At 44.8% G+C, this 12,311-nt stretch overlaps 1 protein-coding gene across 23 annotated transcripts in view; it reads right to left on the bottom strand.

The window, feature by feature from the left end:
* HDAC4 (histone deacetylase 4) overlaps positions 1–12,311 on the bottom strand; it is a 415,745-nt gene that overhangs the window by 255,777 nt on the left and 147,657 nt on the right. For 19 of the 23 annotated variants that reach the window (XR_008467801.1, XM_054209794.1, XM_054209784.1 and 16 more), the window contains 2 exons: positions 7,441–7,591; positions 2,836–2,956 (listed from right to left, as the gene is read on the bottom strand). Coding sequence is in view for 22 of the 23 variants with exons in the window: in XM_054209794.1 (XP_054065769.1) it covers positions 2,836–2,956; positions 7,441–7,591 (272 nt within the window). In the remaining variant the exon portion in view is untranslated. The remainder of the gene's footprint in view (positions 1–2,835; positions 2,957–7,440; positions 7,592–12,311) is intronic. The other 4 variants (XM_054209774.1, XM_054209777.1, XM_054209773.1 and 1 more) reach the window with 2 other exon arrangements.

Raw genomic sequence — 12,311 nt, forward strand, 5'->3', positions numbered from 1 at the left:
AGATGTTGGGGCAATCGCCATTAGAAGCGCAGACAGGATGCACTTGATGTTTCCATCAGTTTACAGAGAAGAGCCACATAAACAAAACTTCCAACTTTGAAAGATTAAGACAAGCAGTAAAGGCTTTAAAAATGTAACACTAGCTTAATTATCCTGAGTTGCAATTCACTAAACATAGAATCATAGAATTGTTGAGGTTGGAAGGGACCTTTAAGATCATCGAGTCCAACCTTTAACCTACCCTGACAAGAGCCACTTCTAAACCATGTCCTTAAGTGCCCCATCTACCCTTTTTTTAAACACCTCCAGGGATGGTGAATCCACCACCTCCCTGGGCAGCCTATTCCAATGTTTAATAACCCTTTCAGTGAAAAAATGTTTCCTAATATCCAATCTAAACCTCCCCTGACGTAACTTGAACCCGTTTCCCCTCGTCCTATCACTTGTCACCAGGGAGAAGAGGTCAGCCCCCATCTCTCTACAACCTCCTTTCAGGTAGTTGCAGAGGGTGATAAGGTCTCCCCTCAGCCTCCTCTTCTCCAGGCTAAACAACCCCAGCTCCCTCAGTCGTTCTTCATAAGGTTTGTCCTCCAGACCCCTCACCAGCTTTGTAGGCCTTCTCTGGACACGCTCCAACACCTCAATGTCCCTCTTGTAGCGAGGGGCCCAAAACTGAACGCAGTACTCGAGGTGGGGCCTCACCAGTGCCGAGTACAGGGGGATGATCACTTCCCTAGTCCGGCTCACCACACTATTCCTGATACAGGCTAGGATGCTGTTGGCCTTCTTGGCCACCTGGGCACACTGCTGGCTCATATTCAGCCAGCTGTCGACCAACACCCCCAGGTCCTTTTCTGCCGGGCTGCTTTCGAGCCACTCTGCCCCAATCCCGTAGCGCTGCATGGGGTTGTTGTGACCCAAGTGCAGGACCCGGCACTTGGCCTTGTTGAACCTCATACCATTGGTCTCAGCCCATCGGTCCAGCCTGTCCAGATCCCTCTGCAGAGCCAACCTACCCTCAAGCAGATCAACACGCCCGCCCAGTTTAGTGTCATCTGCGAACTTACTGAGGGTGCATTCGATCCCTTCATCCAGATCATTGATAAAGATATTAAAGAGAACCGGCCCCAGCACCGAGCCCTGGGGGACACCACTTGTGACCGGACACCAACTAGATTTAACTCCATTTACCACCACTCTCTGGGCACGGCCATCCAGCCAGTTTTTTACCCAGCGAAGAGTACACCTGTCCAGGCCATGAGCAGCCAGTTTCTCCGGGAGAATGCTGTGGGAAACAGTGTCAAAAGCTTTGCAAAAATCCAAGTAGATAACACCCACAGCTTTTCCCTCATCCACTAAGTGGGTCACCTTATCATAAAAGGATATTAGGTTTGATAGGCATGACCTGCCCTTCACAAACCCATGCTGACTGGGCCTGATCACCCTGTTCTCCTGCATGTGTCGTGTAATGGCACTGAGGAGGATCTGTTCCATGACCTTCCCAGGCACCGAGGTCAGACTGACTGGCCTGTAGTTCCTCGGATCCTCCTTCCGGCCCTTCTTGTGGATGGGTGTCACATTTGCTAACCTCCAGTCAGCTGGGACCTCCCCGGTTGTCCAGGACTGCTCATAAATGATGCAAAGTGGCCTGGCGAGCACTTCCGCCAGCTCTTTCAATACCCTTGGGTGGATCCCATCCGGCCCCATAGATTTGTGCACCTCCAGGTGCTGAAGCAGGTCCCTCACCGTCTCCCTTTGGATTACGGGGGCTTCATTCTGCTCCCCATCCCTGTCTTCTAGCTCAGGGGGCTGGGTACTCAGGGAACAACTGGTCCTACTGCTGAAGACTGAGGCAAAGACTTCATTAAGTACCTCAGCCTTTTCCTCGTCCTTGGTCACTATGTTGCCGGCCCTATCTACTAGAGGACAGAGATAATCCTTAGTCCTCTTCTTATTGCTAATATATTTATAGAAACTTTTTTTGTTGTCCTTGACAACAGAAGCCAGGTTTAGCTCTAGCTGGGCTTTGGCCCTCCTGATTTTTTCCCTACATAGCTTAACTACCTCTTTGTAGTCGTCTTGAGTGGCCTGCCCTTCCTTCCAGAGGCCACAGTTCCTCTTTTTTTCCCTAAGTTGCAACACTAGCTCCCTGTTTAGCCAGGCCGGCCTTTTTCCCTGACGGCTTGTCTTCTGGCACATGGGGACAGCCTGCTCCTGCGCCTTTAAGACTTCCTTCTTGAAAATCATCCAGGCTTCCTGGGCTCCTTTGCCCTGGAGGACTGCCTCCCAGGGGACTTTGTCAACCAGGCTCCTGAAAAGCCCAAAGTCCGCCCTCCGGAAGTCCAAGGTAGCAGTTCTGCTGACCCCTCTCCTTGCTTCTCGCAGAATCAAAAACTCTATCATTTCGTGGTCACTGTTCCCAAGACAGCCTCCAACCTTCACATCCCCCACAAATTACATAAAGTAATTTCCCCATTTTACTAAAGTTGAAGTTTTATAACACCCGGCAGGACAAAATCCTGGGTGAAAAGCTACAGAACTTAAAAGGGTTGGTCTGGATGGCAGAACTTGTGAGTTTGAATAATTGTGGATTAAAGATGACAGCAAAGATCTCTACTCACAAAAATACTACGACCATCACAGAAGAGATGAAAATTATTCACACTGAAACCCTCTGAAAAATGCATTTTGGTAATGCACAGCAAAGACAAACCCTCGTTCTACCACTGTTCTGGTTCATTCAGTGAATGTATCAGGTCTATTCCCCACATCTCCAGCAACGGTCAAAAAAGGTGGCACCGGCTGAATCGTAAAGATAAGCCCAGTACCACTTACCCGTACCAGAAGCGAGGATCACTGGATATACAGTGGTTGAGATTCCGGTGTGCCAATGCCTTCTTCTTATTTAAGACAAATTCTTGTAATTTCATCTTTACTTCTGTGCTTGCCACTGCACCTGAAATGTCAGAAATAAAAAAGGTTGTTTAATCAATTCACACACTTTAAAGAATTTAAATTTCTCAAAAGATTCAGAATTAAATCTTTGATTTCCAGTCCAAAAGAAGACCTTTTCTTTCAAAGAGAAAAGAATAAAGTGCCTCCAGTAAGGAGCTATCTTCCCCCCCCCCCCCCCCCCGCTTTTTTTCTTTAGCTTTGCATATAATCACAACTTATGTTTGAAAACAGAGATTTAATCAGAGATTTATCATTTCACTATAAAAGATTTCTGAAGAGGATTTTTACACTTGAATAAAAAGTACACTTAGAATAAAGCACTTGTACTAGGTATTCCAGCTTTCTTTTAATCAAAGGTATTTAAGAAAAAGGGTCTCGTGTACACTCAAGTTTTTAAATGTCACATCTGCAAGCAGAAGGGGAATGAGACGAATGTCTCATACGTAGATTTTTGTCTTGAAAACTCTTGTAAATAGGGACCTCTTTGTTCAAAACTATCTGTGTTCAGTAAGACCTACATAATATTCCAATTCATTTACAAGTGTGCAATCTATTTCTTCAAATAGAAAATCTAACATTTAAAGAAGAAAGTCAGTAATTTTGCGGCGCAGAGTTAAAATGTCAACTGTGTAATTTCTAATCATTATTTCCTCCACAATAGAGACCAGTGTGTTTTACAGCAATGATGGATTAAAATCATCATTCAGTTGACAGAACAGATTCATGGGCAGAGCTCCTGATGGAGTAATGCATAGCAAGTCTGGTAAGCAGAACACGTGGAAAATGATGGTTCATCTATACCGTGGCGTAAAGCAAGAATTCCAAAGGAAAATATCTGGGCTACAAGCAAATGAAAAGGCCAGGAAAACTGTCTGCTCTGCTGGGAATAAAAACTTAAAATATGACAGGGTGATCTTGTGTTTCCTGGATCCTACTCAACAATGACATTTGACAGACCGGGGAAACAATTTTTTGTACCTCTACAAGATAAGAAAATGGCAATATTTCTAGAAAGCACCTGCCTGAAGATGTAATATTGTTTAACCACTGAAGCCACACTGAAAAGCTTGAAAATTCACTCCTTTGGAGCCCTGTGTTTCTCACTCACTCTATAAATGTAGGTTTGGTGTGTACCCCACAAAGGAAGTTTAACTGATGACCTGGAGATAAATTCATACAAGTGTAGCAAGCATGGCTAGATCAAAATAGGTGACAAATTCACGCACAAAGGCAATCTCTTTCCAAAAACTGTCACCTTTTACCTATCAGCATCTTTAAAATAATCAAACACGTCTGCGTTCTGTCAGTTTTGGATGAATGAGACGTTATTTAGAAGACCTGAAGCTAAACCTTTTTGGTGCTTGAGATTTACAGAAGCTCCCCTGGTGTGTATTTCTCCTTAATTAGAAGCTGAAAGGCCCCATATATGCTTAACAAGATAAAAATGTGTAGGCTCGCCCTTCCCTGGGCGATGCCAGAGCCATGGATCAAGGTGTCATGCAAGACCTTCTGACCATTACTCAGCTTTTGACCTTGGAGTTGAAAGATCAGAAAGAAAAAAAAACAATCCACCTCCCCTTTAATACACTATACTGGGTTATTTCGGACACAGTCATATTGTGACAGACAGAAGCACTGTGCAATATCCAGGAAAGATGTTAAAGAGGACTCCAAAGGCAGAAAGGGACAACCTGTCCTATACGTGGCAGAGTACAACATGCAGGGGTGTAAGAGGACAAGAGCAGAGGTGAGACATCAAAAGCCCCTATGGATGGAAATGCACAGGCAGGAAGTAAGACCCAATCCCAATGGAAGTGAAAGGCACAGCAGAATAAAAGGAGGACAAGAGAGAAGGAACTGAAGAGCAAGAGCGCAGGCAGCAGCTGTGCCTGGTGGGGAAAGCCATGAAGCTCACAAGCTGGCCCATCCCTTTCACAGGGCTTGAATGTCTAAGAGGAGCAGGGAGCAAAGAGCAGATCAACTGATAGAGACTGCAAACAGGAGAGGGTCACAATGAGCAAAGTACCGCAGACAGGATGGCTCTAAAGAGCCAAAAGACTGAGACAGGTTACCACCGCAGCGGCAAAACCAAGTTACATATTGTCCCAGGATCAAATAGTATCTGAATATGGGATAAGGCAGGGGTTTCTCTTCCCACTGGAAGAGAATAAGGGAGGGCAGAAGCAGGACCAAGCTCCTGCAGGAAGGAGGAGGTCACACAATGCCAGAGCAGAGTAGAACAAATGGAAATTAAGAGGAGAAAACCCTGAATGACAGCGTGGGCTGATCACAGCCAGCCAACTTGTAGGAGAAAGTCCAAGACAAGCCGTCGTCCAAGGCTGCCCAAGCAGCATGGGACTGAATGGTCCATGGCCAGAAGGAGAAAGACAGACCACGCCTGCCTGGAAACACTGATGTGGAGGACAGTTCTAGGTTCAACCCTGACAGCGGAAAGACATAACAACCAACCATCGCTCCTTATCCTGTGCAAAACCCTCCATTATGTCATATACATTTTCCTTCCTTTCGTGGAAGTCATGATTTTGAGCAAAAGCTTTATGATACCAGCTATCACAAGTTGTTCATGAGGAACAGGTTAAGGCTCCTGAGATGAGGATGTAAGGAGCTGATATTACGTTAATCTAAACCAATTTGTGATCTGCCTTTTAAAAAGTACAAAACAATATATTTTGGCTTACAGTGATGGAGCAAGAAGGGAGAATATACTCTACACCTATTACAGGATAATTTTAGATGTGTTGCACTTAGCAAAATTTTCTGATGTGAGAAAAATAACTTAAGTATTCTTAAGAGCTGAGGTGCTATAATGATTATACACCACAGTACTTAAATAAAAGTCATTTAAAAATAAAACTGTAGCCATGGGAACAGGATCTTCAACTTAACATCCCCAAATTCTGTTTTTTCTTCTACACCTATGTGTTTCATCCAAAAGGTGCTTCAATGGTTTTGCCATTTTACAGAGATTCAGGCATTTTTATTTATTTGAAAATCTCTTTAATGAGACTAGCCAGGTTATCAATATTGCAGAGAGGCCCAGCAAAACATCGATACAATATCAACAGCTGATGAGAAGAGCAGGGTGAAGTGGGAATGTTGCTACCTTTCATATAGTTTGAACTGACTGCCTTTACTTTGGAAAATAGCACAAAACAGCCAAAGGACAATGGAAAGGAATTCTTTACTGTGAGGGTGGTGAGGCACTGGAACAGGTTGCCCAGAGAAGCTGTGGATGCCCCATCCCTGGAGGGGTTCAAGGCCAGGCTGGATGGGGCTTTGAGCAGCCTGGTCTGGTGGGAGGTGTCCCTGCCCAGGGCAGTGGGGTGGAACTAGATGATCTTTAAGGTCCCTTCCGACCTGAACCATTCTGTGATTCTATGAAAGCATCGCACGTGGCAGCCAGCCGGGCACCAGACTCCCAAACCTGCATTATCACCACCTTTACTCACTCCTGAATGTTAAACTGCTTCTTTTAAGTAGATTCTGATCCTTTGGTCTTTCTAGTATTTAAAATTATTAAAACCCAAACCAAACACACACAGACATGATGGAGCTCCTATGAATTGCTTTGCGAAGATACTGGGGTAGGTCTGTGCATTCCCTCATTTTGGCTGCAGCTTAAAGTCTGCCGCTGCAAGATGCACATGAAGGGAATGGGGAATTCAACCTTCAGATATGTATTTTTTTTAAGTCTCCTAGACCCCAGTTCTTTCCTATTAGAAAAATACTTCTCAGAGCTTTATCTTCTTCCTGGTCCCCAGACAGCATCCCATCTCCTGCTACTCTTCAGCCCTCTCCGCTTCTTCCATCACAGGCTTCTTTATTCCACTTGAAATGAAGACCTAACAAGTTGATAGTACAACTTGGCAAGGTATTTTTCCTCCCATTCACTTCTAAAAGAAAACCAAACAAGCAACCAAAGTATCTTTGATAAGGGGATTTGTGAGGCCATAATCATTTTACTGAATCGCATGAAGCGCATAATGACACGTGGGAAAGCCAACCACAATCTGTAACCTCATGAAAGAAGTACTTTCTGAACGAAAACACTTTAAAGCTAAGAACTGAGAACGCGTCTACATCTTAAAAGAGTGAAATTGAGAAAAGTAAAAGGAAAAGAAATGCAGCGTGCATCTGGTGTATTTTATAGGCTTAATATTCTGCCTCCATTGGGAATGCTGCCAAAAATACTTCAAAAAACGTTAAATCAAGTAAAGAGACGATACGCTTCCTTTTGAAAAACGCTAAAATGGCATTTAGTAAGACAAAAATGAAGATAAAGCATAGAAATACATTTCTCTCTCGCCCTCAATACCTCCTAACAGTTCACACAAGCTCCCCATGCAGCTGAGCTCTGTAGAGAGGCCATCACGAACGTTTCTCCAGCTTTATAAAGCTGCTTTATGGCTTCCATTCATCTGCTCTACCTGCCATCACCGAAACGAGTGAGCTTTTGATACTTACTCTCTTTTCCTTTCTCTTTGTTTTTTAGCTGCTGAAGTTTCTGCTCTCGGTGCTGCTTCTCAAGCTCCTGCTCCTGTCGGTGCTGCTCCAACTTCCTCTGGTGCTCCAACAGCTCCTGCTGATGTTTCATGGCCAACATCTCCTGCTGCTGCTGTGGAGAAGGGAGGAAGGGAAAAAGAGCAAATTAACACTGTCAGACTTCCCAGAGCTAAAACCAGAAGCTGCATTCTGGTGACAATAATGTTGCTTAATTCATAGAAACAAAAAAAATGGTGTTTTCCTCCTCTAGAGGCTCCTGCACCACAACTCACTTCATGTAGCCCGATTTCTAGCTCAGTAAAGCACTTACACTGAACCACTGTCACTATATGCTCCCGGCTCCAGGGCACAGTCTGTCGACAGGCACAAGCATCCTGTTCAGAAAGCATCCAACTTGAGAAAGCGACGAAAAAGCTTCTGCCCAGGCAGATCCTTCCCCGACCACTTTCCTGCTGCCAAAGGGTGAGGCTGGGTCCCTGCTTGTGCCACCACTGCCCTGCCGCAGTCCAGTGCCCAGACCCTGCACTGAGACGCTCCAACCGCTACTCCAGGTAGACCTTTCATTTTCTCTCCATCGTCTGTTTTAAGTAAAACCCCATTAGGACACATGAATTATGAACACTCACATGTTCACCATGTGCAAATCATGAGCTGAAGGAATATCGTTGAGCTCACCACATCAGGCACTCGCAGCAAAATACGCAATCATCAATGTGGGCTTTGCAAGAACAGTTCAGTTCCCTTGCGCGTATGCTTTTTTGAATAAGCCTTTAATTATATATGACTTTGGTTTCTCCAAAAGTCCTTCTCTCTCTCTCTGTATATAGAAGAGTTCCCATGGACCGGGACAACTGTATCTTTTTAACTTCATCAAACACTGCTCACTTCCAACGTGCCATGCAAAGCTCACACCTCAAGCTAAATGCAAAAGCACTAGCTGCCTTATGGGCACGATCACCACCCGTTTCTGAGCCTACTTAAAAAAGAATTGATTCATTATAAAAAAATATCCAGCAATCTCTCAAGGTAAAATTTTGCCTTGCCCTCTCGACTCACACTTGTTCACAGTAAGACATGAGAGACAAGCTGCTTAATTAAGGTCAAGCTTTGCAAAGCTTTCATCAAATGGGATGTTCAAGACTTGAAGCACCAAAGGCTCCTGCCCCCATCCACTCTGCAAGTCCCCTCTTGGATCTCCAAATCCCAGCACCTGGAAGATGTGCGTGGACACACCAACCTCCTGAGAAATTTGGGGTGGATGTGCCCAGTCCAGAGCATCCTTTTTGGGTCCAGGGGGGATTCCACCAGGGATTGGAGGCGACGGTTCAACCCACCAGGCCCTGGGGCAGTACCTGTCAGTGCTCAGAGAACATCCCACATCTTGAGAGCCAGCCAGGAGCAAGCCAGGCTGTGGAAAAGCAGACGACATACGACAAGTCTCAGCAGCTCGCAGCTCAGCTAGGTGTGAAAGGATCTCCATGGGGCTTGCAAAAGGCGCTTCCCCTGGCACAGGGTTTCTCCTTTGAGGTCCACTGAAAATTACTTTTTCTTTAAAAAAAAAAAGCTAAAACTGAGATTTACCACCTCCCAATTTCATTTGCATCCTCTCTGGCAAGATACATGCTAAAGCCTACTATTTGGGCTGCTCTGATTGCCTTTGCAAACCCCCCCGAATGCAGGCTCCCCATCACCCCAATCACCGTATGCCAGCACCGCACTCTTTACGTTGGCAGCTTATAAACTAGCAGATTGATTTTAAGCTGGCAACCTCAACCTTCCAAACCCTTACCGCTCTGGCGATAGCTGATACTTCTCCAAGGCTGGACTTAATGGGTGCCTGTGCTCAGATACCACCCACTGCTCCAGGTTCACGAAATCCTCTATGTGGAAAGGGATGCACCCAAGCTATGGCTACAAAGACAGGGAACCTGCTCCCTCCGATGACATGTCTCACTCCATCCTTCTCCAAACCGTGACAGCATGTGTGTAAGCAAACCTCCCACCCCACGTACACTGATTTTTTCCTTCTCCTTTTACACATTTTTCTATTTATACTTTTGACAGCGTAATTTCTTATTTTAATTTGTGGTGGTGTACATTTGTACTCTCCAATGTTTCAGCCGTGGATACACTATATACAATACACATAAAATTATACAATTCTATATAAAGATGTAAGAGGTACTTTACAATCTGCCTGGCTATCTGCTGGAAACTCTTGACGGAGGAGTCCCTGCTGCTGCCGATTCCAAGCAGGCAGACTGTTGTAAAACACCGAACCCTGGTTAGCAGAACTTGCGGTGATTGCACCTATGTTTTCCTTCCTAATTCTATTGAATTTTATGTAAACAACAACATACTCAGACTCTAAAAACCTGCAAAAGTAAAAAAACAAAACAAAAAAAAAAACACTAGAGAAAACTAGTTATTTTTGTTTTATAATTAAGCAGCAGCTTCCACTAACACATCTCCGTTTGGGGAAAGAGTATCTTTTCAGACTTCCAACAAGTCCACCACATGGTGGGCTTTTATAACCTAGCCATAGAAAGTATGCAAATGAACAATATTTAATGCACAATATGTTAAAACAGGTTTTGTTATTTTTATGAAATCAGGAGCCTTTTCTCTCCATCTGCAGTCTCCTAGGCTTCGCATGCTATGCTTCCCGCAATGGTTTACATACATTAGGATGCTTTAGAAGGAACTGTGCTTTCATTGACATCTGTAGTGAAATGTAAATGAAAAGACCAATTTGTATCTGGATGGCTTTGTAGAAGTTTCATTAGAGACGTATTGTTGCCACTGATTTTGACCCCAGTTTCCACAAAGCCTGGTCCTCATACAGTTTTCATATCTTTTCAAAATTGAAAAAAAGGAAAATAAAATAAAAAAATAAATGAAGCAACCTTTACAATCGTATCCATGAAAAGTGAAAAGAACTCACAGAATGACAGAATGGCAGGGGCTGGAAGGGACCTCTGGAGATCATCCAGTCCAACCCCCTGCCAGAGCAGGGTCACCCAGAGCAGGTGGCACAGGAACGTGTCCAGGCGGGTTTGGAACGTCTCCAGAGACGGAGACGCCACCACTTCTCTCGCATCCAGGTTTCACAACCGCTCCAAGGGCCTCGGATATGGATTTGGGGTCCGACCCAAGGTGAGACTTGGCACTGCTCGTCCTGGTTACTACAATACCCTTCTTGTTATAATAGAGCCAGAGAGAATCTAACTATCACATTAAATCAGTTTTCTGCACAAGAAGACCTTTTGTAGCTTTAAAACTCACTTGATGCTAGACTGTGCCCCAATTTTATATTTCCGAGGGTTTAAAATTTAATTTTCTTATTTAAAAATGGGGGTTTTTTGCTGATGCTCTGTGAAAAAAAGACCCATAAGCAGCAAGAGAACCCACTACCAACAGGCGAAGCAGGAAACCTGATAACATACAAATAGCTGTCCCGTGCACAAAATAAACTGAAACTTCACAAAAATGCAAGCTTCTGCTTCAGTTAAAGCAATCGAGGCAAATTTTAACAGGTAGAAAGCATGCAGAGCCATGGGCGGCCAAGTGCAGCATGGTCCTACACCCCTCCCGCACCAAGCACTAAACTTCTTCAAAGGTTAATACCCACACATTGTGGGCTTGGTCTTACACTTAACCTTCCTTTGACTATCTTGGTGGGGAAAAAAAAGCCTACTGATGTCTAAAGGTAAAATGTTTCAGAGCAGGATTTGAGTGGGACACAATCTCCCACACTCGGGTCTTTTGGGAAGTGCCCAAGTTGGGAATTCATAAGCATCTCTTGAACTGCAATTCACAGCCCGCCGAGAGATGCCTCAGTGGCTCTGATAAGGATTATTAATTACTGAGCGAGATCGCGCTCACGTACCACATAATACATTACATCTCTCATGCTGGCAAATGAATCAACGCCGACCCTGCACCACCTGTGTGTTAACTGCGTGTTGCTGGAGCAGCGTGGTTTTTTTCCCCCAACTGTAATGAAATTTAAATATTTGAAAAATACGAAGTGATGCACCACGGGAAATCCCTTGCATTCGGACTAATTCAGCCATCAATTTGAGGAGCCTGCCGTGTGACAAACGTGCACACTGCATCAGGGAGCGCAGCTAGGATCATCTGAATTAGGTGCTCTCGCCAAAATAAATATTTGTAAATATTTATAACTATGGGGATTCCTGCATGTGTTTAATATCACTGCTTCCACTATTTATGAAAACTGCACAAATGCTCAACTGTACCCGTAGTTAGTGTTGCTGGTGCTCCTTTAGCATATATTAATATTAATAAATGTAATAAGGAGACTGTAGAGCATTTCCAGGTAATTATCCACAGTCAGCTAGCCGCACGGGCTCGGCGCTGCAGTGGATTTTGCCCCCATGTTCCTCAATTGTCTTCAGTTGTCAAGCACATCCGCCTAGAACAGGGACTGACTCGTTATCAGTAAGCACACCACCAACTTCCACTGCGTAAAGAAAACTCTTGTTAAGCAAAGCGGACCTAAACCCGTTTCCTTTAGTCATTACAACAGAAGTGAAAAGGGAGCACTCCGAAATCTTCCGACAGCCTCAGCCCAGAAGCCAGCCCATGCGCCCTGGGAAGCACGTGGTGCTGACAGCACAGATCCCATTGACCAGAGGGAATGAGGACATATTTCACGGAGACATGTGGCATTACAACTCGCATAGCCACTCCTTGATTTGCCAGATGAGTAGCAAGAATGCGGATCCTTCCTGCATCCCAGTACCTCGCAGACACTGCCTTATTCTTCCCCCAAAAGCCAGGCGCTGCTCCCTGCCCACGCTCCTCGG

Source organism: Rissa tridactyla, chromosome 7 (assembly GCF_028500815.1).
Source record: "Rissa tridactyla isolate bRisTri1 chromosome 7, bRisTri1.patW.cur.20221130, whole genome shotgun sequence".
Classification (NCBI taxonomy): Eukaryota; Metazoa; Chordata; class Aves; order Charadriiformes; family Laridae; genus Rissa; species Rissa tridactyla.